Genomic DNA, 26,060 nt, shown 5'->3' with positions numbered 1-26,060 from the left:
TTTGACACGGGCGTTCGAGGGGTTAAGTCCACGTACAGTCAAATAATTTAGTTTAGTACTTTGTCACTGTGACGATCAATATGAAATTCGCTAGGGACCTCATTGCTTTTGTCACTGTGACAAGGTACGAAATGGTACTGAAACTAAATTCCATGACCGTACATACTTTTGGTGCTGAATACTATAATATTGAATCGGCCATTTTAGCATTATTGAGTCTCGAGGTTGATTTCTACATGAATGTTTATGGCCACAGCGCACATTTGATGAACTCGACGCGTATTCTGATCGTAATAACAGGTTACGAATTTCATCTAGATTTATTAAATCACATTTACAATCGGGTCTATCGCGAATTTATTTGCTGGGACGTCAGTTAGCCGCGACCACGACCAGTGAAACCTGTGTCGAAACGTCGGTAAATAAAGGTAACAAAATAAATTCGCGATAGACCCGATTGTAAATGTGATTTCATATGTGTTCATCTAGATTTGTTATGGATATGACATGTTAGTGTCTAGTGACGTATCTGGTTAAAGAAATGCTTTAAATCAGAATACACCTACAGGTCTTTGTGTAAAATGTTTATCAATATAGTAAAGCGTGTTGCTTCTATTTGAACTATAAAATGCATTATTTTAATCCTTAAGTTTTTATTGCTTATTTTATGAATGTTTATTTAAGCCAAATCTATAAAACATATTTTCTTAGTGTTGCAATAAAATGTTATACAATCGTAAATAGTTTTATTTACGCGATACATTTGAGTGGTGTTTTTACCGGTAGTATATATTTACCGGAATTCAATATCGGTATCATACTACTTTTGTTTCAATCTGTTAGTCACTTACCCTTGGTAAAAAATACAGATTACAGAGTAGGGGGATTTTATTGTGCTAAAGGGGGTCACGAAAAAATTTTTTTGTTAAGGGGGTAAGAGTTAAGAAAAACCAGTCAAGTGCGAGTCGGACTTCGGAATCGGGGTTCCGTACCATTACACAAAAAACGGCAAAAAAATCACGTTTGTTGTATGGGAGCCCCACTTAAATATTTATTTTATGATGTTTTTAGTATTTGACAGTATTTGTTGTTATAGCGGCAACAGAAATACATCATCTGTGAAAATTTCAACTGTCTAGCTATCACGGTTCATGAGATCAGGCTGGTGACAGACAGACAGACAGCAGAGTCTTAGTAATAGGGTCCCGTTTTTACCCTTTGGGTACGGAACCCTAAACAGCAAGTTGCAGCAACAATGTAAAATATTTATATTTTCAGTATCTAACTAGGATGTGTAATAGAAATAGTATGCGTTTTTTTCATACATGATTAAATGATAAAATTAGCTATAATGCTAATCAAATACATCATTATATTGTATTTAATAACGCCAGACTACAATGACGGCTTGTCTATAAGAAAGGATATCGAATTTGCTAAACAGTTTTTGAAATACCACGGGATATCAGATGAGGTAAGGTTACAGAATATTATATGGTATTTAAGACACTGCAAGCTACCCATTTGACGGGTTCTCTGTCCGACGCGCTTTTCGCTACAAACAGGAAAAAGCGTGTTATCGGTAAGATAGGATTTGCCACACTGGATGCGGTTTGCGGTGGAAGTGACAAGTGGTGAAAAAAGAAGTGACAAGCAACTTCAATCACAGCAATGATAATGGCATAAATTGAAGATAATATTTATTTTGTATGAAACATAGGAAATCTATAAGACTTCATAATTTTTAAAAGTTAGAGAACTACAAATAATGGTAATTATTAGTACAATAATAGTGGTTATATTAACTTTTTCTTCCGAAATGCTAGGATTGCTATGATATCTAATGTTGCGGTACAATAATAAATATGTAAACGACATTATAATTTAGTACATAAGTAGTTACTAAGATTTAATTTTGGAGGATAAAAGTTACCACTACTTTTGAGGTTGTAAAATTTCTATTCTGAAAAATGAACGGGGTATAACCCTTCGTGTGTCAGACGCCATTTTGCACATATCTGGACGTATGCCACCCGCTGCGGGAATTCAGCACACGAAGGGATCATAAAAATACGATTTTGATGTGCTATATAAAAGTAGGTACATTAAGTCAATCAAGAACAAACAAATACTGTTAATTAATTAATTTGCCAACTTCAACTTCAAAGGTTGCTGTCAATGTTGTTCATACATAATGCGGGTTTGAAAGACCTGAACGCGGAACGCATCAATGGCAAATGGTGGCAAATCCTTAATTTGTTAAGACTCTTTAACGTAATTGGTAATGTAACTTTTGTTTTCTTTCAAATATGTAGTGGCATGAAATGAGAATAATAAAAGAAATAAGTTATAGGATAGGTATAAAGCTATTGCTATAAAAAGGTATAAAAATAAAATCTCTTTCTTTCAGAATGTATGTGTAAAAAAGTACATAGAACAATTATGCTCAAATGATGAAAAAGAAATATGCAGCGCTCGGCTCTTAGGAAAGAAAATGGAGTTCAAACAATTTAATAACTCGTGTTACATGGATTTTAATAATTTTTGCGATTCTCAAGACAACAGTACGTGAGACACAGACATATTAAATATATTAAAACGAGTCACTCGCGTGTTTTAAGTCGAAGATGACTTAACATGTTTCGCTCCATAACGAGGAGCTTCAACGGGAGTGCACGCTAGCGGAGAGACGCAGGTTTTAATCTTCAACTTAAAATAAGTGAGTGACCTGTATTTAATACTTATTACCGGATGTGTGTGTTGTGTGTGTGGTGTGTGTGGTGTGTGTGTGTGTGTGTGTGTGTGTGTGTGTGTGTGTGTGTGTGTGTGTGTGTGTAGTGTGGTGGTGCACTAACACTATATGAGATTTGTGCCTGAAATAATTTCTATTCAATAGTACTTTTCAAATTCGATGGATACGCTGGCACTGCTGACAGATGTCATAAAGAATAAAGATCATTTATTTTTCAACTAATTAAAACTAAGTAATATCAATACAATTTTAAATCTTGCGTTTTTAGGATATAAATTATATGGAGATGGCACCTGTCACCCTACCCATCGAGTTCGAAAACTACTATAACTACTATGTAACAACTTTTTTCATTTATAGTATGGGCTATCAAAAATCCTGGTCCCTGCGTAGTAAACGCCGAAATGAGACGATTCGCGAAAGAAATTGAAAAAAATGTGGAATTTTCGCCCAAATCAATACCAAATGACGATGATAACACAACTGGAACAAATGATGATGAAGTGACAGATGAAACGACCTATGAAACAACAACCGATGAAACTGAATCAGTCACAGAGTCGACTGATGAAACTGAATTTATCACTGAGTTGACTGATGAAACTGAAAGCACAGATGAAACCACATTCGAGTCTGCAACTGATGAAACTGTCACAGTTGTTGCTACAATTACAGTGACTGGCGATGAAAATTTAAGAATGGGAGAGGAAATTGGTACAATAGTTTATGATGACGGTGAGTACTTGAGTACTCAAATCAAATCTCATTTATTTTCAGGCAACTAAGAGCGTTTTCACATTGTCCAATCCGATATCGGATGTCGGAAGGAAGTTAAATGTAAGATACATGTGTTTCTCTGTATGCATTTAATAAATAATTATTACTAAAAAACGATAAATAACGCAAATAAGGCGGACTTAATGCCATTGGCACTCTCCTGCAGCTGTTTATGTCATAGGCGCCTTCCGAGATCCGAAAGGTTATGTGATAGTCAGCAAACGAGCAGACGAGCCGCCTGATGGGAAGCAGTCATCGTCGCCCATGGACGTAAGCAACATCACAGGAGCCACATAAGCATTGCCGACCCTTGAGAACCCTAAATACCCACTTCTTGAAGAATCCCATGTCGTAGCACAAAGGAAATACCTCAGGGGGCAACTCATTCCACATTCTGCACGTTCTGAGAAGAAACGAGTGGGAGCGGGGGCTTCCGATAAATTCAGCCATGTCGGAGCCCCCCGTCAGCTGTCGGAGCGATAATATTTGTTTGTGTGCGTATGTGTAGGCATAATGCTTGTTGTACTGTGCGTGACCGCTAAAGACGGCGCCCGGGCGCGCCCCTGCGTCCTCTCTACGCGGATGTGGATCCTACATTGGATATCGGATTGGACAATGTGAAAACACTCTAAGGCCCATAGCTTAATGTCAAAAATCAAATCTTACGTTACTCCGACCATAAACACTTTGTTGTCTATTTTAGGGTCCAAGGTAGCACTTAGACAGGGAAACTCGACCCGCTTCCCCCCAATGAAAGGAATTAAAACATATAAAGGTGAACCGTGCGAAAAATATGTAAAACCGTGCCCGGTTCTCTACTTCCCTATATGCATATATTACGAGAGAGAAAACCCGAATAATGTCACATATTACTACTTTATAAACAGCTGTGAAGCGCGGCAGTGGACTTGCTATCATCCTGAGCGTAAGTGGAACTTTTAGCCTTTCATCTTCCCCTTTTATAATAGCTAAATGACCAATTTTTATTAATGGTGTCAAGTCTCTCTATCACATCATATCATATCACACATATTGTTGTATATGCATGCAACTACCTATGCATGTGTATGCGTGGTTGCGCTCACGATCCATCTTTCTTACGTCAATAAGGCAGTGTGCCACCAACCAACCAACCAACAACCAACCAACGTTCGTGTCACTCGTCTCCTCGGCCCTATACTTATCACATATCATGTGTGTAGTCTCTATCACTCTTCCATATGAGTGCTACAGTGACAGTTGCGTTTCATTGACTACGGAGCGTATGCGGACTTGGCTAAGCACCCCGAACCTTTAAAACGCTCGTTCTTACAGGTCCAGTACATGGCTCGAGCAGTTTAAGAGCTGGATACTGCGCTCACATACAGTAAGTGTAACTTATAAAAAGTAATTAAAAACCGACAGCGTAACAAACAAACTATAGGTAAGGTAAACGTCCGAGTTATGGATGGTATAGAAAGGATCGCAATCTCTTATGGCAGAATTGTTGTAAAAGTGACCGCGTTAAGCTTTAAATAATAGTTCCTAATCTCTCCGGTGGCGCTAGTTAGGCTCTGGGACATGAGTATAACATGAACCATATAAGGCAACAAATAACCCGACCAAATTACGTAGGTTGTTTTTGGTAGTATTTCGGTGTATGGTGGCGCCGCCTAATTACTGTTTTTTGATGGACACTTTTCATACATAGAGATTTGGCTCCTTTATACAGTCTCCATGGTCCGAGTGTTCGACGCGGTACTAGTCTATGGCATGGGCACTCTATGTCAAAGTGTCAAAGTGACATGGCTTAAATTATAAGAGGATTTTTCTTCATTCAAATTTAAGCTATGTCACTTTGACATAGAGTGCCCATGCCATATACTAAGTACCGCGTCGAGCACTCGACTATGGATGGTATAGAAAGGATCGCAATCTCTTATGGCAGAATTGTTGTAAAAGTGACCGCGTTAAGCTTTAAATAATAGTTCCTAATCTCTCCGGTGGCGCTAGTTAGGCTCTAGGACATGAGTATAACATGAACCATATAAGGCAACAAATAACCCGACCAAATTACGTAGGTTGTTTTTGGTAGTATTTCGGTGTATGGTGGCGCCGCCTAATTACTGTTTTTTGATGGACACTTTTCATACATAGAGATTTGGCTCCTTTATACAGTCTCCATGCACTCGACCTTACTCATAAACAAAAGAGGAACACAAAAAAGGTTTAATTTCAAAATTAGTAATTAAACTTTTTGTTTGCGTTCCTATAAATTTGTCCATGACAGAGTGCAGATGTCATAAAAGGTGACCAAGTCCACCGGTGGCCATGGCGGCACCCTTCCCAAATTCTCTAGTATATTAACACAACAAGTATTATTACATATGTACTTAGTAAAAAATCGAATTTAAACTGTTGTGAGACATACTAACATTAACGCATTCACTGCCAGGGGGCGTGGCCTAGGAACAAACTTGTATGACGGTGAACGCACATGTGCGTTGGGGGCAGGGCAGTGAATGTGTTTAATAATTTTACGGTTTAGACTCACTTGTTTTAGTCACTCGTGCGACATGTTTCGGAGAGCCTAGCTGTCTCAACACAACATTTCGCGCGAATGACTTTTAAAACAAGTGAGTCTAAACCGTGAAATTATTTAATGTTAATAAAAAATATTTTAAGTCGAAGATTGCTCGACATGTTTTGCTCCATAACAAGGAGCTGCAACGGGAGCACACGTTGGCGGACCGTTTTCAGCATCATTTGACAATAATGGCGAAACCTGCTTCCCGCAGTATGCATCTCGAAGCCCCACAACACAAGTTTTATTGAGCTCACTGTGAAAAGTCGACTGGTATAAAATTGTCCTAAAATATTTTATTTATAGGTACATAAACTACGCCCGGTTCGTCCATGTGATCTCGGCGTATGGCCACTACGGCTGGCTACAGGGGCCCTGGCGATTCAACCACATCCTGAAGCCCCACGAGCGCCTTAACTAAACTCTCATACGTCGGTGTGGGGCCACTACGGCTGGCTACAGGGGCCCTGTCAACCACATCCTGAAGCCCCACGAGCGCCTTAACTAAGCTCTCATACGTCGGTGTGGGGCCACTACGGCTGGCTACAGGGGCCCTGTTCAACCACATCCTGAAGCCCCACGAGCGCCTTAACTAAGCTCTCACACGTCGGTGTGGGGCCACTACGGCTGGCTACAGGGGCCCTGGCGTTTCAACCACATCCTGAAGCCACACGAGCGCCTTAACTAAGCTCTCACACGTCGGTGTGGGGCCACTACGGCTGGCTACAGGGGCCCTGTTCAACCACATCCTGAAGCCCCACGAGCGCCTTAACTAAGCTCTCACACGTCGGTGTGGGGCCACTACGGCTGGCTACAGGGGCCCTGGTGTTTCAACCACATCCTGAAGCCCCACGAACGCCTTAACTAAGCTCTCACACGTCGGCGTGGGGCCACTACGGCTGGCTACAGGGGGCATTTTTTTAAATGTATTTCTCTTTGTTTTTCTTGGGTTAAATAACATACGCGATAAAATGTAGTTTAAGTTTTATTGTTTACAATATCGTAAATATAAAATGTGAAAGTATAGTCAGACAAGAAATTGTAGAAAATTATTGAGGGCGCCACTTCCTACGTAACTGTCACATTTTTGACGTAAAATGCTTAAACATGGCAACAATTTAGTATAGAAATTTTTAAGTTCCATTTTATTTAATTTCTACTATTTTATGTCCCACTATAAATTATACAACATTAATTGCCTTAAATTGTTCATACTTTCTAAAAACCACTTGTCAATACCATTCTTAGCTGTATTAGTCTAAGATTTCACCCCATAATACCATGCTTCCTCAAAACACTTATATCTATAACACTTTCATCAACCTCTTGCTTAGGATGATGTATCAAATGCAGCAGAATCTTCGCCATCGTACTAGAAGTCCAACCACAAATCTGACAGCTGAAACTGCCCCATTTGACAGTATCATCTGTCAAACCATGCTCTTTAACCATGTGTCGTTTTAAAAACGGTCTCGAACAGCTTTTAAAATCGCAATCTTTACATTTAAACTTATGGGTGCGTTCATGTTTTTTGAACGCGGCCAAATCTTGAAATTGGAATTTGCAGCTGTCAAACTTTAGCCAATCAGCGTCCGAGTGAGTTTCCTCGTGTCTTTTTAAGGCTTTCGAATGTCTTCCAATGAAATCGCATTGTTTACATTTTAGTGGGTTGTTTGGTCTATGGATCAATGCGTGTTTTTTTAAGTTTTTTTTTGATGCGCTCTTGTAATCACATTGGGAGCATTTGAAGGGTTTAATTCCTTGATGGATGCGAACGTGTTCCTCGAATAGGCTTTTATTGTATGTGCTGTAGTCGCACATGTAGCATTGGAAGGGGTTTTCGCCTTTATGGACCTGAAAAGAAATAATACTTTTCTCACTCTCTGTGTTCTGCCACCAGAGTGCAGCACTCTTCCTATCCCGGTCACTGTTAATAACGTACATACCTTTTTGATGTGACGCAGCATTTTTTCCTCATTCTCTGCCGTGTAACGCTGACATTCAGGGCAACGTATTCGGCGCGGCACCGGCCCCAAGGCTGCCTCGTCCGCCCTAAAAGTACAGAAAAGAGTAAGTATTAGGGGTACATACATGTACAGAGCGTTAGTGTACAGCCAGGGTATTTGATTTCTAACCCACCTGGGTCTCCCCAAATATATCGTCGCGGAATCGGCTAAAGCCGATAGAAAAAACCACGGCAGGCGCCGGCCGATGCGAGCCGAGCCGAATGATGACTTTTTCGCTCTTATTGCGCAGACATAAAGGTTTTTTCTATCGGCTTTTGCTGAATCCGCGTCGATATATGTAGGGAGACCCTAACGGCCCGGCCACGACAGCGGCGAGCGGCGGCCGTAGGTGGGAACGAAAGGTCCGATCGCTGTGTCTCGCTCAAACCTATGGCCGCCGCTCGCCGCTGCCGCCGCCGCGCGATGTCGTGGCCGAGCCGTAAGGTTCAATATCATACAGCAAACTGTCACCAGAGCACGAACCACGTTATAACATTCCTGACAACATACCCTCATAGAACGATTGCATTTACCGGTTGTTTCCGGTATCTCGCGACCAAATGCTGGAATGATATCCCTCCACCTGTAAGACGGCTCAAAAATAAGCAAACTTTTAAACACCAGTTTAAAAAGATACTGCTTGAAAAACAAAAAACAGGGATACCATACGGCTTTTTGGTTGCTGATTTCAGGATCTAATCGGTATTGCTATGAGATCTTGTACCGAACCTTTCGCGCTTTCTCACTCTTATTTTATGGCCACTTCTATTTTATTTCTATGTTTATGCTTATTTTCTGTTTTATTTATGTATTTTATTTCAGAACTTTCTAACACCACTCAACTACACACTTTTTACAGTACCGTATACTTATCACCGTCATATTTACCTAACTGTAACGTGATCTGGGTTCCGGCAGAATATCAGTGCTCCGCTCAATAGAGTGGAGCGTATAGCTGAGTCGGAACCCTTTTGTTGTTGCTGCAATGCACACAGCGTGCAGCTAACCACTAAAAACTAATTTTTCGTGTTTAAGTAAAAAAAAATTGTTAATTTAATTTAGTACATAAGTTTTGTTCTGACTGCAATGTACCTACTTATACTTTGTGCTCTACTGTCGGCCATGACCGCAGCTGGTGCCCTTTTAACGACAGTTCAAACGAGGCCCCACACGCGATGCGACGCGCGGGAGGCACAGGGGGTGCGGCGCGGGCGGGGTCGGTCCGACATCCGACATCATGTGAACAGCGCCGCCGACACGATATTTTTCCGGACGGAGGACAAAACACGATATTTTATGTCGGATCCGACACAAAATCGTTGTCGTTCGTGTGTGAATAGCTTCATATAAAATGTTCTGTCACTACGATACCCGATTAAAAATCGTACCGACATCCGACATAGTGGGAACGAGCTCTAAGTATGTCTACTGTTTTGATGTGACACTTAGGATTTTTTAGAAGTAGAAATGAAAAGTGAGACTATGACAAGGACAAACAATAACATCGCTTTCTTTCTATTTCTACTGAAAGTTCCATGGCGGAGCCGAGCGAAGATGTTCCCAATCAATGCTATTGGTTTATGTGGTTGATTCCCTACATCTTTTGGCTGTTTAGTACCAATGCTGTTTCCCCACATTTCCGCTCGTCCCCGACTCGGTCACGCAAGCCTTTGTCAAGTTACGAATGTTACGATAATCGTATAAATATAGATTGAGAAAAATGACGCCGCTTACTTTCCAGTCCCACTTGGCTTTTTAGCTTCACTTTGACCGACTTCAGTTTGACTTGACATCACTTGCAAGTCTTGGTTTGAAGCTGCTTGACTTGTCGGCATTGGTTGGTTTTGATGCACCATTGCAGGAGGCTGGCTTGGATCAAATGCGTGGCTTTCCCCAGTGCTATTGAAATAAATGGTTAGGTTTAAGATTTTTTGTCAAAAAAGTTGAACTTTTTCATATAAGTACTATAGGACATTAACTGACTAGTCCCACAGTAAGCTCGACAGTCTTGTGTTGCGGGTACTTATACAACGATACATATATATATATAATATAAATGTTTGCGGGTTTGCGGGTGTAACACTACAGAATATCATAGGGTTCCATTTGTCACCCTTTGGATACGGAACCCTAAAAACTTTCTTATATCTGGTCTCCAAAAATGGACCAAACGTGTGACACTTTGGAAAGGGCCACAAGGAAAAAGAAAGTCTGGCAGACCAACCACAAGATGGGTTGATGACGTCACCAACACCATACCCGCACCAAAGATAGATATAACTCCGTAATAGATGGATACAGTTTATGGAAAAAACGTGCCTCGAAAATCAAGAAAATTTCATTCTCGTTCAGAGGGTGCTACTAGCTTTGGCCTACTGTCGTATAGATGACGTTGACGGTTTCGTTTGTTATTTAACAATTTTAATGCATATCAGTGAAAGAACATGGGTCAAAATCATAAAAATAATTAATGCAAATAAAAAAAAACATTTATCCATATTTAAATACATTTTATCGTATTTTTATAAATTTTCATTTTTAGTTTTAAAGTGTGTCGACAGATGGCAGTGAATTTACTGGGGTTACAAAATTTACTATGACAGTAACGCTCTAGTATACTATAAGTTACTCTATGCCCGCACAAATGGCAAGAGGTAGCGCAGTACCACTCAGAATGGCGGCGGCTGGGGGAGGCCTTTACTCGACAAGAGGTCCACCAATCATAGTAATTAAGTTATTTTATAAAATTAATAATTAAGTAAGTTAGCTATAACTATAATTTATTTATTTTTTAAGTATTGTTCATATTGTATTGTGTATTGTATTGTTCATACAGCATTCTGGGCGTGTTCATGGAGCGCGAAAATGGCCCCATGCTCAACCGTTGGCAGGTGCTGCATGCACTCGCCATCTGGTTTTTAGTTTTAGTTTTTATGCGATACTAACACTAGTAATAATTGTAATATTTGCTAACCATGTATGGACCTTTTAATAGTCTGAAATAAATGATTTTTATTTATTTATTTATTGTGTGGAATTAAAGGCTTTTTTATTTTTATTTTTTTATTTATACCTGGTCTCCATTTTGTCTTGAATGAGGTTTTGGCACATTCCTTGGGTAAGAATATACCGGTCTGGTGCTCGTTCCACGTCTATAAAGACCGGTACACTCCCATATGGGTCCATGGCTCTGAAAAAAATGACATAGGAGACCTTAGGGTCTCCTTACATATGTCGACGCGGAATCGGCAAAATACAATAGGAAAAACCTTTATGTCGGCGCAGTAAGAGTGAAAAAGTCGTCATCCGGCTCGGTTCGCATCGGCAGACGCCTGCCAAAGTGCCGACACGCCGACGCCTCTTTCGCTCTTAATGCGCAGGACATAAAGGTTTTTTTCTATCGGCTTTTTCCGATTCCGCGTCGACATATGTAGGAAGACCCTTAGTTTAGCATACTTTCAGTAATTAGTAATTACCCCTTTGTCAAAAACCTTGCACAATGTGCAAAACATCGTATAAAGACATTTCCATGTGTGATACGTCGTTTGGCGAATACCACGTAATTTTTTACGGGGGTCAAAAAGATTCTCAAAAACCCCTCACGTAATTGATGGACGCCCCCTAAGTTATGATGAATTGATGAAATTACCTCTGAGATCAGACACCTGATTTATGTTTTAATTTTAGACCCAGTAGTTTTTGAGATAAGAGGGGGAATGGTAACTTATTCCTTATTTTCATTAATAACTTAATAATGCGGATGCCCACTAATATTTTTGTTACACCTTGTGTGAAAAACCCTCGCAATGCTCAAGATTCCATTTTCCTTTTTTAATTTGTACTATCTTCTATTCTAGTCTATATTATTTTGAATCTGACATATTAATTATTTAAATTTATTGGATTTTGATTTTATTGTTAAAAGTTTTGTTTTTATTTTTAATGTATTTACTAACACATAGGTATAACGATGGTACTAACAATATTGTATGGAATTTTAAATGTTCTGAAATAAAGATATTTTTTTTTTTTTTTTTTTTTTTTTAACCTACCTACCTCTTTCAAGGAATAAGAAATGGTTACCTACCACCGTTTCTTATTCCTTGAAACCTTTTTTCCGAGTGTGACCACTTACTGTTCTACTAAACTAAAAGTCTTCAAGTAGATTACGCAAGTGGCTTCTTACTCATACATTTTATTCCGTAAACGAGTTCTACAAACGAGTTTTACTGTAATATTGAAAAGTGTATACTTAAATAATGTTCAAATTAATTTTAAATTCGATAATTTCGATATAGTCATTTATTCAATATTGCATTGTCATGTACATAATAAGGTGTTACATTTTATATAGCCAGTTCATGACACCCTGTAAGGGCACACAATAGTACAGTTACATATTGTAATTAAGGTAACTTAATAAAATTTACGTATTAGCGTATTAGTAGTTTAGTAACCTATTAGTTAGTCTCATAAATGAATTTAGTAACTTTAACAATAGCAACGTCAACTACGTATAGACTGTCCCTGACATGTAACTTGGTGTTATTAATACATTATTTGTATTTGTGAAGTTCTTTTCAATATAAATTGATATAGGTATTATAACAAAAATGTTGTAATTAAAGTTTGTAAACAAACAAGTAAATGGAAGTAAGTGTTATGCCGGTTTTTCTATAATAGTAAAAATAAATTACCTGAAGTCTTAAATAAAGTGGAATCGAAACCTTCGTATTTTACCACTTTTTAACCTAAAACTATACACATAAATTAAGATTATTTCCTTGGGAAAATAACAACAAAAATATTTTACTGGTAAATAGCCAATAAAGCCATGACATAGACAAATAACATAATTAACATATGTCAAAATGTTTTTTTTTTAAAGTCTCAGTTTGACATTTTTGTTTCGTTCACCAATTTTAAGGATAATGAAAAAATATGTCTCTATCATAGAGTATATTGAATTGTCAGTAAATAAGAACAAAAAAAACTATGCTCATCCTTTTCTTTTGGGTGCTAGTACTAGTGTAAGACAAAGATAATATCATTCTCTCTGTCTGTTTGAAATGAATGAGACAGTCCTTTGACAAACTATCGTTTGTACATAGACCTAGCATTACATAGATCAGCTATACTCGTGCGCCCGTGAGGGACAAAACATACGCAATGCGACAATATGATGGGTCGAGTATGTTTGTAGCCCACCATAAACCATACTAAACGGCGGGGAATAAAAAAAAACAGGCCAAGTGCGAGTCGGACTCGCGCACGAAGGGTTCCGTACCATTGCGGAAAAAAACAGCAAAAAAATCACGTTTGTTGTATGGGAGCCCCATTTAAATATTTATATTATTCTGTTTTTAGTATTTGTTGTTATAGCGGCAACAGAAATACATCATCTGTGAAAATTTCAACTGTCTAGCTATCACGGTTAATGAGATACAGCCTGGTGACAGACAGACGGACAGCGGAGTCTTAGTAATAGGGTCCCGTTTTTACCCTTTGGGTACGGAACCCTAAAAAAGTGACTGTGACAAGGACAAACAATAACAGAAATAATCTTTCTCTGCTACTCTTACTGAAAGATACATACATAAGACTATCCCGTTCGGTCATTTGCGCCCACCCCTCATGACCGATCCAGTTATACTAGATTCATGGCTGTTATCTACGAACTTATGTCGAGTAATAAAAGTCATGTTAAAGAAATTATTAATACTTTCTTATATTTACCGTTCTTGCTGGTATTAACAAGAACGAATTAAAAAATTAAGTTGATACAGTCAACTTGGCTCGAACGGAGTGAATGACCATGGCCATCAAACCAACATCAAACTTATCTGAACTGCGGGAAAGAAACGATAGCGCCATTTAAAATACACGCAGAGCCATCTGGCGACAAATGTTGGAACTAATAATACTTGCCTGGTTGCGTAATGCAAAGCGTATGCTCCGCTGATTATACTTTTTTGCTCCGCTGTTTGCTCAGCGGTCGACGGAAAGTTATGGTTTTCGGGTGTATGTAAGTTAAATGTATCTATTAATGACCGAGCGAGCGTAAAGGGCGAGCGAAGCGACTCGGTTTCAGCTTGGGTAAAATGTTTTCGTATGGTTGTCCGGCTATTCTTGTCTGTATTCTATTGTTTATTCGGTTTTTGGTTTTTTTTAAATGGTAGAGCCATGGGGTAGGGCCTATGAGCTTTATTATGGCCCTGTACTATAAGTATAACTTATGTGAGCATTAGTTATGGGGGATAGTTTTCTTCGTTAAAAACGAAAATCAATACCAATTACTATTTAGGTCCATTTTTATTATACACATAAATCACAACTGTTTAGCTTCCAAGCTGTATGGAGTATCACACGATACATTTTTTAAACATTTAGTATTGTGAAGTACCGTTTCATACATTCTTGTCCGTACAAAAAGTTTGAGCATATATTCATGTGGAAAGCACGGACACGGGAATTTCCAGGAAGGAACGTTTTTTAGTGAACGAAATATTGTTTCTGCTGGATTCGTATGAAAATAATTGTTAAAGCACGTTATAAAATATTTATCTAATCTTTCCACATAGGCTGGAAACTCAATCGGTGGTAACTTTAATTTGCCATAAAACGCCGCCTCTTTGTTGCAGTTTTTAAAATGCACATACACTTTTGTTTTATTTAAATCAACCAAACGTTTCATGAATTCCACAAATACTTTACATGTGTGAAGTATCGAGCATTTATACAGTAAATAGCTTGAGACGTAGATAATAGCGTATGTATTCGGCAACGTAAATCTGTAATCATTGTCTTTTAAACGAATCCGGTCCCCGCTATAAACTTCGTAGCAATCCTTAACGCCGTCAGCCATTTTTAAAAAGTCATCCATATTGCCTATGGATTTTGGAGCTGGTGTCAAATCTACCAAGTATTTGACGAACAATTTTGAAAAAGACCCCGTAAATTTAATTGAAGATGGCTTATTAGTTTTAGCGTCTTTTTTAATCAACTTTACGAATTTAAGCATCGGCTCTAAGTTACAGAATCTCGTTTGAATCATCCCAATTTGCTTCGCATCTTTCAAAACACAAGATATTAACCATAGAGACCTAAATGACACTAGAAAGTATTTTAAGCTGTCGACTTCTTGAACAGCGCTGTTTTTGTCAAGATCCGTTACTTTAGCCAGCTTTTTGAATACTGATAAACCATTATCAAGTGCTTTGTTTTGTGCTGCAACCAATTTCATCTTATCCTTATTTTTATCTCCACTAATTAACACGTCGAAACTCTCGTTGACTTTCTTTATAAAGTTTACTGTTGGTGTTACTTCTTCATCTATCAACCCATGGTCTTTATAAAAGCATATTGCTCCACAGACTGCTTTGCTAAAAACTTGGAGAGAATGTTCAATATCTCTCTGTTTCTTACCAACTTTCATATGTTCATCAGTCAATTTAGACAACTTTCTCGCTTGTTCCTTGTCAATATCATAAACCAGCTTCACATACTTTCCGGAGACCATTTCATTCTCAAACATATAGTCATTCTCCAAAAATTCTTCTTTGAACATGTTCAGAACATGTGGGATGTCAAACACGACATACAACTTCTTTGTCCCAATCCTCAGATAAGGCTTCGTCACGGAAATAAAGTGTTTCGATCTACAATACTTCCAAAAGAAATCATCAGATCCCATCACAACCCCCAAAACTATCAGACCTAAACTCTTCAGTTTCTCAATAATGTCCTTTAGGAATAGTTCTATATCATCAACTTCTGTCATTGTTGAGAAGAATGAATACACTAAAGGCTGATGCCATGGAACTATTAAGCCTCTAACCATAGCTATTAAAGCATATGTAGCTGCCATGTTTTTTTTGTCACCATTAACATTATGCACTCCTATTATATTATCGTTAGCAGGATCATAATAAAGATGAGGCTTTAAAGGCATAGCATAGAGTCCTAGAGTGCAAAACTTTGCTTTGTTCGACAGCAATTTAAACTTTTGCTCTAGTAATATCATCATTTGTTCATCTAATCTTGGCCCCATCTTTAGCTGTATATCCTTCAACTCTTTTTCTTTAGGCAGTTGCCAGGTATCTATCAGTAGTCTGTAAGCTCTTGTATTTATCGTATGTAGATTCAATGCAAATATTTTGAAGTCTTTTTCATATTTTGACCCTTTCTGTCTGTCTGTTGTTCTGTGTCGCCATTTTAAGAATTTATCAAAGATTAATATTGGGTTTTGTAAACTAACAACATTAGTTATCACAGGTACAGCGTTATTTCCTCCATTATCTGGTACATTACATTTAGGTGTAACTTTATTAGTAAGTGATGTACCATTATTTTCACTTACTTCGGTATCTCCATCTTCATAAACAACAAATATTTTCCTATTCCCTAAAGCAATACTGTCTCTTGGTTCGTTTTCACTGTGGCATAATGAAAAAGACGGCTCTTCCTCAATTTCATCATCATAAAATTGTCTACCATCACAATCAATCTCACAATAGACAAACATTTTTCTATTAGGTTTGATTCTTTTATAAACTATTAATTTTTCATCATCATTATTAATTTCATCATCATCATCCTCACTACTGGAGAAGTCTGTCTGTGATGCGGTATTGGAACTAAAAATGTGTTCACCCTTTCTTATCCTTGGGACATGTCTAGTAGGGATAGCTGTGGGTAGAACTTGTTTAAGAACATTTATTTGGCTTTCCTCAAAGTGGATCGAGCACACTGCATAGTCCCTTGTATTTTGTATATCATTATATAAGTCTGTTATTCCTAAAAGCTTTAGCCATTGCAATCTCCTGAAACAAAAGTAAAATTTCTTTATTTACTATGAAACTATATCAACAATACCGGTGTTAGAATAGGAGAAGAAAATATCTGTTTCAAATTAGCTAGAAATGATGAATTCAGAGAAAAAAATCTGTATTAAGTTATAGGAAAATTAAATCAAATTGCGGATTTCTTAATTTTACACAAAAACCGGCCAAGTGCGAGTCGGACTCGGGCGCACGAAGGAATCCGTACTATTACGCAAAAAAACGAAAAAAAAAAAACACTTCTGTTGTATAGGAGTTGAAGCTTTACTTGTTATAGCGGCAACAGAAATACATCATCTGTGAAAATTTCAACTGTCTAGCTATCATGGTTCATGAGATACAGCCTGGTGACAGACGGACGGACACCAGTCTTAGTAATAGGGTCCCTTTGGGTACGGAACCCTAAATATGGAAAATAGTCAAGTTATTACTTATTAAGATATTGCACCAGAAGATGACACTTTTTTAATGCTTCAGATGCTGATTTAAAAAAAAATTTAGATAGGCTTATAGAATTATAGATCTAGTAATTATAAACTGGTTTAATTCACACTCACCTATCTACATTTGCAGGTAGACTGAAATATGTGACATCTTCTGCATCCTTAGCGGGGCAGTCTTTCACGCAGCACACTTTCTTATCTGCCAACATTAACAACTAAAAATGTGGTTAATTGTGATAACACTAGATTATGCGCGATTAAAATAAAAACTGAGAATAGTCAATTTATTGTGTTTTTTAATTTAACAGATAGTTTAACAAAAAAGTTTGGAATCTGGACTATGCTGACATTATGCTATACTTCTTTTTTTTTGCAATCAATTAAAATTGGTTAAACAATCCTGACATGGTATTTTATTTAAAAAAACAGTAAAAAAAATATAGTTACAATTACTTAAAATGTAACCAAAAGAATGTAAATGATCATATATGCTATATAATAAAATTGTTACATTGAAATATATTTTTTTAATGTAATAATTAAAATACAATTTAAAATAAATAACTACCTAAACATAGAGTATAAAAATTAAACTAACCTATAAATAACCTAATCATAAAAAGACACATTAAGATTGTTTACCCTTTTTCTAATGCTAAAAAAACGAAGTATAGTATTAACTTTAAAACAATAGAAGTAATTCAATATTGACTGGGTGATGAATAGGTCACAATAAAAACATCAACATCTAACTTTTCTTCAGCAAATAGGCCACAGAGGCAATTTTACATGTCAAATTTTTACAAGCAATAAAAATAACCAATAATTACAAAAAACAATTACAAATATGGAATCAATGAAATATTAGATAGATGTAGCCAGTCTCTAAATGTCGAATTACACAAAAAAAACTATAATATAAAATATACAAACAACAAAAATCGGCCAACTACGAGTCGGACTCGCGCACGAAAGGTTTCGTACCAATACGCAAAAAACGGCAAAACATCACGTGTGTTGTATGGGAGCCCTACTTAAATCATCTTACATCATCTGTGAAAATTTCAACTCTCTAGCGAACACGGTTCATGAGATACAGCCTGGTGACAGACAGGACAGCTGAGTCTTAGTAATAGGGTCCCGTTTTAACGCTTATTACATCATCATTGTAATAAATAAAATAATCATTAAAATTAAAACTATAGTATGAAAAATCTTAAAACAAACCTATAAATATATATTGGCGGTGTAATAAATATATATTATTGTTATCAAAACGGCTTACCTCTGCTCACTTCAGAATTCGGCTTGAAAGTTGTACTTGTTTGCATTTTAACGAAGCATTAGATGTAAGTTGGTATAATACAATTATTTACAAACAAATATGTTTCATATGCTATGTTATCCGAAGTAAATAAAATTAAACAAATAATTACAAACAATGCACACGAGACGCAAACGTCGCAACTCGCAATTGTCGCAATCGATTTTGACATTTATGACGAATTGTCATTTCTTTTCTTTTTTTTATATTTATGACCTGGATGCGCGTCTTTTAAGCCAGCCATCTTTTCTTTACCGGTTTATATTAGTGATGTGCAAAACAAAAACATGCTTGTCGGGCCATGCATATATTATACTACTCTTTGGGCCATGCTCAGAATAGGACAAAGAGTAGTATAATATATAGGAGAGTAGGATTCCCCGTAGTTGCCCGTCTGTCACAATAGACGTTTTAAAAAGGGGTAATAAGCAAAATGGAGTATCTCGCCACTCCTCCGCGCGTTATCGCTGCTCAATGCACTCATGACATCAGCACCAGAGTGCGACTTGTTTGCGTGGAGATGGGCGAATGTGTGCCAGGAGTGTCTGAGGTTTTGTGAGATGAAGGATGATAGGCTTTCCAACACTTGCATTTGACTTAATATGACTATCTGTTATATATATTTTGTATTTGTAATTTGTATACCTGTAACTAGTTTAATTATTCGGTGTATTGGCCTATGCTGTGATGCCGTGTAAATAATTTAAATAAATAATAATAATAATAATCTCCACATCACCTAATTTTACTAAGAACTGATGATTTTTTTGAGAAAATTTAAAAACGGTTTAACCGATCATTATTAATATAATCTTTTGTATTACACATATTCCACGGTTCAAGAGTTAGAGGTTCACTCTCAGTGATTATTATCAAAAATATACTCTGGCAAGTCAACTTTGTCTGTTTAATTCGCTATCTATACTAAAAATGCACGATGCCACATTTTCTACGTTCATTGCGTTGCACAGGCAAACAACTTTGTGCCAGCTGTGGCCAGAGGGCAATATCGCGGCAGCGTGAAGAGCAGCGAGGAGCAGTGTGAGGAACTTAGTGTGGCGGGAGTATAACAGACACGGCGAAACTATAAACCGTAACAGACTACCGCACCGAGACCTTGGTGCGGTGAAAATATCTCTTGCTAACTTATAGCTGCGACCTTAACTTACGTACGGCGACCACCTTACGCACTATCGATATGTGCGCTGCACCGCACCAAGGTCGCGGTGCTGTACGGTAGTCTTTAAGGGTTGACTACGGAACTACGGAATACAGAACTCTAACAAAAGAGGACTTTATGGATTCTAGTGTCTGTTGACTTTCTAGAGTTAGACCAAGATAAGTCTGGTAGCCCAGACTGTGCAAGTGTTATTTTAAACGTCAAAATTCTATGAAATTATGACGTATACGTAACACATGCACAGTCTATGCTATCAAAATCGTTGCAGAGTTATCTTGGTCTGACTGTATCACGGGCCAATTTATTAATTGTTGTGTTTACAATTTGATTATAAGTATGATTTGCTAAAAATGCTGTTCAGCGCCATCAAGATTTTCAATATTAGCCAGCTGTTCATTATATTCTTTATAATCTGGGTGATCTTCTAAAATAAATTGTCTGTCTCCTTCTGTCCTTGTTGTTCTGGTTAAGTTCTCGCCTTTTTCTCCTGATTTACTTCCATTACTAAGCCCGTCATTATTGTCACTTCTAAACGAATCATCTAGTTGTTCATCTCTAGGTGGTGGATGCTTAGGAGATTTGTTAACCCAAGAAATGATTTTTCCTATACCAAACGGATTCTTAAAGTCTTGAACACTATATTCATCACTAATTGTTTTGATATTTTGATCTCTCTCACTGTCTTCGTTATGGTCAGTATTTATTACAGATTCGTCGTTGTCTTTCTGCGAAGTGGCCTTGGCATGTTTGTTCTTTAAATATTTATATCTCAATTTTAAGTCACCTAAGGTTGCTTTCTTTATAACAGTATCGACGTCAATTTTACCATGCTTATGGTTATGTTTATGCGGTAGTCTCCGTTTTAGACCAGGTTTCGTCTGACTACGATATATTCCATCATCAGAAACTAATTTTTCAATAGCAATAGTTTTCTGGAAGTCATTAAGCTTTTTTACCGCTCTTTCTGCTATTCTATCCGCGAGCTCATCGAATTTATCAGCCTGTAGTATTTTTCCCAAAAACGTATTAACTTCTCTATCATCAGGTCCTTTAATATGGCCGATAGACTCGCTAAGTATAGTTTTTACACCACAGACTATAAATGAAAATAGGTTTATGTTAACGTTCGGATTCAGAATACGTCTATTCTGACATTTGTAGCAATAATTCAGTCGGCAGTATTAATTGTCACACTGCAACACTGTTGCAGTCGACTGCATTTCTGCAGGAAATGTGAAATTTCATATTTTTTTGGTAAATTGACCTTTTTGACATTTTCTGCAGTTATGCAGTTGACTGCACCAGAATGCAAGCGCGATATTGCTGTCGACTGCATTACTGCCGCAAATGTCAAAATGGACGTTGCTGCCTAGATTTTTGACTTTAGTTTAAGTTTACTCAATTGAAGTGAAGTGATTTCAAACTCAATGTAATATTGTTACTGAATAAATTGATGATGATGATGACTAAGTTTTAAAACTTTTAAATAAAGTATCCAAGTTGTACTTACGAAACAATACTTTTAGAAACCACAACATGATTGCATTGTATAATAAAAACTGCCGGCCTCTTTTTATTATTATAGGTAACTATAATAAAGTTTAACTGACTACAAGTTTTTATTTTATGTTATTCAATCTACGTCGAAGCATAAACAAGTTTACGGCCAGCGATGGAGTATATTGCATATTAATACCTACATGTACAATATTTTATAGCATTACATGTAATAAGATCGCATGAATCTTTAGGACTATTCTTTAAGTCTTTAAAGAACTAATTTTACCCCAGTATTACCTTAGTATGGCAAGGGTCCAGGTTTTGCTATTTTGCCAACGGAACCTTAATAAAATAAATAAAACGGAACAATACTTACTACTTACTTACTCCGTTGGCTCAGCGACCCAAAATGAGACTTGCCCTCCGACACACACAAGACAGCGCCACTTTTCTCGATCCTGAACGGAACAATATAAAATATAATTAATATACAACGATAAAACTATTTTTTAAATTTTTTAATATGGTCAAGCAAATCTTGTCAGTAGAAAAATGCAGCAAATTAAATAAAAATAGGTTATCGTCCCATGGAAAATTTGAATTTTCCGCCTGTTTCTACTGACAAGATTTGCTTGACCAACTAATAAATAAAAATCACATGAATCGTAAACGGTACTTAAGTGTTTACAACACTATGTCACCATAGACCATAGAGTAGACAAGACCAACAGATATCCGCCATTTCCGGTCTGGTTAAAAAACTTTTGATTGCATTTCTCTTCTACAGGGTTCGTACAAAAACAATCTTTTTGAAGATTCAATACTTGAAGTTTCGAATTGAAATTACTTATATAATATAAGATAATAAGTCATGTCTGCGCCAGCTTTACGTCAACCAAAGATGCTGACTATGGTCCAAAAACCCACAGTGAATGTGCAATGTTTTTCAGATGATCAAAGTGTAATCTTGACTCTAAAAGACTGTAGAAAACTTGTAATATCTTCAGACTCCTATCACGGAATTCTGATGGTTGGCAATATGTATAAATGTGTATTTTGTGCCGTTGAAATGGAACTCAACAATAAGTTAAAGGAAGGCCACAAAAATCTTATGACACATAAAAGGTGTTTAGAAAGATACCCACATTTGGAGGATTTCTCGGAGAACTTGATAAGAAAGGTAAGATTTCTTTGTAAATTGCTTTGAACTGTTGTGTATTTTGGGTACACAGTGTTTGAATATATTTCATTGGCTTTCATTTAATACCCCACACGTGTATGTCCAATGCAAAGTTTGGGTGCAATATGCAATATTCGCAACGAGGCGGGAGTCAGAATCAGTCAGACCTTGTTTTGAGCCTAGCTCGTTTTAGGGGTAGATATACCGATTTCTAATAAAAGTTTCTGTCATGTTTCAGCTAAGCAATAATAGCATGTACTGCTCACTATGCAATGTCGTGATGATGTCCACTGCAGCCACTCGCCACGTCGGTACGGAGACACATAAGGAGCAGCTGGAGAAAGCGGAGATCAAAGCTACAACTTACAAGCCTTTTTAGGAACTTTTTTTTAATTGCTGAAAGGAGGACTTGAAAGCGATATTGAAGTACCTGTTAATATTTAGTAAACCATTATATAATTTCACTAGTGATCCGCCCCGGCTTCGCACGGGTGCAATGCTGATGTATTATACATATAAACCTTCCTTTCAAATCACTATCTATTTAAAAAAAACACATTAAAATTAGTTGCGTAGTTTTAAAGATCTAAGGATACATAGGGACCGACAAACAGCAGGAAGCGACTTTGTTTTATACTATGTAGTGATTGATTCAAATTAATTGATGGAAAGTGAACTTAACAAACTTAGTTCTCTCTCTTTACCGTAAGAAGAGGGAACAAAATCTTATGGTATTATATGTATAATACTGGCTAAACTGATGTTTGAAAGAAATTGCAATAGTTACTCCTCCTCTCCAAACTCCTCTGGAGTTGCAGGCGTACATAGGCTACGGAGACTGCTTAACATCAGGCGGGCCGTATGCTTGTTTGCCACCGACATAGTATAAAAAAAAAAGTTACTCATTATTCCAATATTTTCAAAAATATGTTTCTTAATAGAACATTTCTTTAACTGGAACTAAATCCTTTTCGTTATTCGTCTGATTATTCTATTTCCACAAAGCTTGGTTCAAATCTCAATTTTGCATTACTACCCTACCCAATTGCAATAAGGGCTAAATTATATACTTAATTTTTTTAATGCTTAAGTACACCAATTAATCACTGTACTTAACCTTTCGTGTGCCTTGTTCGTAATATGTCCCAGACAATTTGGACAGTAATTTCTAATTTCAAGGATATTAAGTAGGCGGGTTCACACAGAACAAGCCATTCAGGAGCAAATTCTGGACAAGGGCATACAAAAGTTTAATCAATGGGGCAATATGAAGCCTGTTGTTATTTTTGTTGTGTTTATCTTTTGTTAATAAGTACACTATCTTAATGTGTTTAAGTTGTTACCTAAGCGCCACTTGAAACATACCACTAACCTGGGGTGAACCAGGTAAACTGTTAACTCGGTCAAATTGTACTGGTAACCATGGTAACGCCAGGTTTAACCGGGGTTAGTGGGATGGTGCTAGTGGCGCAGTAGTATAATGGACCGCGAGCCAGGCGCAAATTTCTTCAGTCATCACCTCCCTGTGCTTGCGCCTGTGGCTTGCCTTGCCTATGAATATGAGTAAAATAGTTGATACACTGCTAATGATAAATAGATTGTTTAATAATGTTATTGCATAATGTGCACATCTTAGTGTATGCTCTAATCTTTATATATTGTATTAAATGGTCTGGTACCAAAAGGAATAGCAAAATTTTACATCATTTCATAATGTACCTATTTATAATATCGTCATGAATGCATTTATATTGGTTATTGGGAGTTATTGGGAGTGTGTCCAATGTAACTTTTTTTTTTTTCAAACTAAACCAGATTTCCATAAGTCATACAAATGGACTTCCGGTTCGAACGCCATAACCAGCAACGCATAACGCAGTAGCCTCGTTTTTTGCTCATTAATATTGTTTAAAGTGTAATATTGATAGCTTTAGTCACAGACAATATATATATATATATATTGTCTGTGCTTTATTATACAGTAATCTAAATTGGTAGTGTGCAGTGAATGGAGAATTAATCTCAAAGCATGTTTAACCACCATTTCGGAGTCAACGGCCGGTAGTCCACGTGCTTCTCGTAAAATCCAGCTATCGGTTTTACGAGACAACTACAACAACCACCGAACAACATCGTGCTCTAAGAACATTTGGTATTTCTACCACTAACCGTGTCTGGCTACTAGCTCTAGAGGCCCATAATTTTATTGTTTACCGTACACTGGCTGAAGTTTTAATCAAGAAACATTAATTCGAACCCACGTGGATCCCACTTTGACATTGGCAAAATCATCGACAGTATCAATGGAGCCATACTACCTAAAGATTGATTGATTGAAGTCATACAATTGTGTTACCTAGTTACATTTTTGTTTCTTATTTATTAACAGTTTTACATGTAAAATGTATTGTTATTGGTGCAATGAAGAAATATTGGTCTACTATTTTAAATCACATTTAAAATCAGGTCTATCGCGAATTTATTTTGTTACCTTTATTTACCGATTTTTTTTAATGTGAATTAATATGTGTTCAAAAAGCGAAAGTTTAAAATTTTAAGAGTGCCATAATACAGTTTGTCGTTTCATGCAAGCTATAAGAATGAAACTACTAGTACTTGTTTTTGTGTTTACTTTTTTCCATACAATAGCCCTATTTATAGCAAATAATTTATTTGAGGGCAAGAGAAGGAGGCTTACAACTCTAGAACTCGGATGTAAACATCAGAAACACAATCATGAAAAAATTGGAGTAATTCTGTGACGGTAAATAAAACAACTACATTGAGAACTTAACTTTAATGCAATACCAATATTCACTAACGTCTACGCTTCTTTGCTCGTTTCTTCACGTTTTTCTTGCCGATCTTGTTAAGTTTCGCGATTTTCCTCTTATGCAGCCATACTGGGTACTGTCCATTTTGATCCTTGAGCGTTTTACTGTTGAAGACACGTTTCTTGCCATCCTCGCCTTCTACCTCTATTTTCTCGTCATCAGAACTCATCTCAACATCTTCAGGATCTTGTTCTGGCTCGGTAACTTTAGCTTTCTTTTTATTCTTTTTGTTCTTCACCTCGCCAGCATCCAAGAAAATTACTTGGTCGGATTCCATAACCTCACTTTCTTTGACCTTTTCTTCTTCTTTTATTCCGAGCATCTTCTTTAGCCTGCTTAGTTCTTTTACAGCATAGCGCTCCCGTTTTATGGCGCGACATTTTCGCTTCCATCTGCTGCGGAGAGACTTCGCCATCTCGTTTATGAAATAAAAATATAAACAAACGTGGAGCACGAGCTCGCGTCAAAATTAAAAAGAACCTTTTTTTTATATATTGACATTGACATTTGAGAATATATTCCAAGCTGTTTGACTTCTACTTAATAACGCTTCAATTTATGATTGATACTTAATGTTGCTTAATCATATCTTCTTTAATATGTCTTTAATTATGTGTATAATTATAATAACATATTTTATTGAAAACATGCTAGCCACATT

At 37.0% G+C, this 26,060-nt stretch overlaps 5 protein-coding genes across 6 annotated transcripts in view; 2 read left to right on the top strand and 3 right to left on the bottom strand.

Annotated features, from left to right (window-relative positions):
• Positions 1–26,060, top strand: part of LOC134753264 (ATP-dependent RNA helicase abstrakt) — a 180,327-nt gene that overhangs the window by 118,112 nt on the left and 36,155 nt on the right. The window lies entirely within an intron of this gene.
• On the top strand, positions 1,337–6,697 carry LOC134753227 (uncharacterized). Of its 2 annotated transcripts, XM_063689029.1 has the most exons (6): positions 1,337–1,474; positions 2,411–2,564; positions 3,311–3,487; positions 4,233–4,454; positions 4,844–4,895; positions 6,399–6,697. In XM_063689029.1, exons 1-6 carry the CDS (start codon positions 1,352–1,354, stop codon positions 6,511–6,513), a joined length of 843 nt encoding a protein of 280 aa, XP_063545099.1. In that variant the 5' UTR covers positions 1,337–1,351; the 3' UTR covers positions 6,514–6,697. The 2 variants fall into 2 exon arrangements, with proteins under 2 accessions (XP_063545099.1, XP_063545100.1); XM_063689030.1 differs by lacking the exon at positions 4,844–4,895.
• LOC134753226 (zinc finger protein 64-like) lies at positions 7,095–12,934 on the bottom strand. Its single transcript, XM_063689028.1, has 5 exons — positions 12,796–12,934; positions 11,172–11,286; positions 9,833–9,997; positions 8,039–8,144; positions 7,095–7,946 (listed from the first exon to the last, which is right to left on the bottom strand). The coding sequence occupies exons 2-5, from the start codon at positions 11,282–11,284 to the stop codon at positions 7,359–7,361; spliced, it is 972 nt and encodes a 323-aa protein (XP_063545098.1). The 5' UTR covers positions 11,285–11,286; positions 12,796–12,934; the 3' UTR covers positions 7,095–7,358.
• On the bottom strand, positions 14,407–18,847 carry LOC134753089 (uncharacterized). Its single transcript, XM_063688853.1, has 3 exons — positions 18,667–18,847; positions 17,496–17,580; positions 14,407–16,920 (listed from the first exon to the last, which is right to left on the bottom strand). Exons 1-3 carry the CDS (start codon positions 18,710–18,712, stop codon positions 14,427–14,429), a joined length of 2,625 nt encoding a protein of 874 aa, XP_063544923.1. The 5' UTR covers positions 18,713–18,847; the 3' UTR covers positions 14,407–14,426.
• Positions 25,348–25,883, bottom strand: LOC134753389 (protein LLP homolog). Its single transcript, XM_063689276.1, has one exon. It carries the CDS (start codon positions 25,812–25,814, stop codon positions 25,383–25,385), a length of 432 nt encoding a protein of 143 aa, XP_063545346.1. The 5' UTR covers positions 25,815–25,883; the 3' UTR covers positions 25,348–25,382.

The sequence above is a fragment of the Cydia strobilella genome, chromosome 26 (assembly GCF_947568885.1).
Source record: "Cydia strobilella chromosome 26, ilCydStro3.1, whole genome shotgun sequence".
Classification (NCBI taxonomy): Eukaryota; Metazoa; Arthropoda; class Insecta; order Lepidoptera; family Tortricidae; genus Cydia; species Cydia strobilella.
This window is presented reverse-complemented; position numbering and strand designations above follow the sequence as displayed.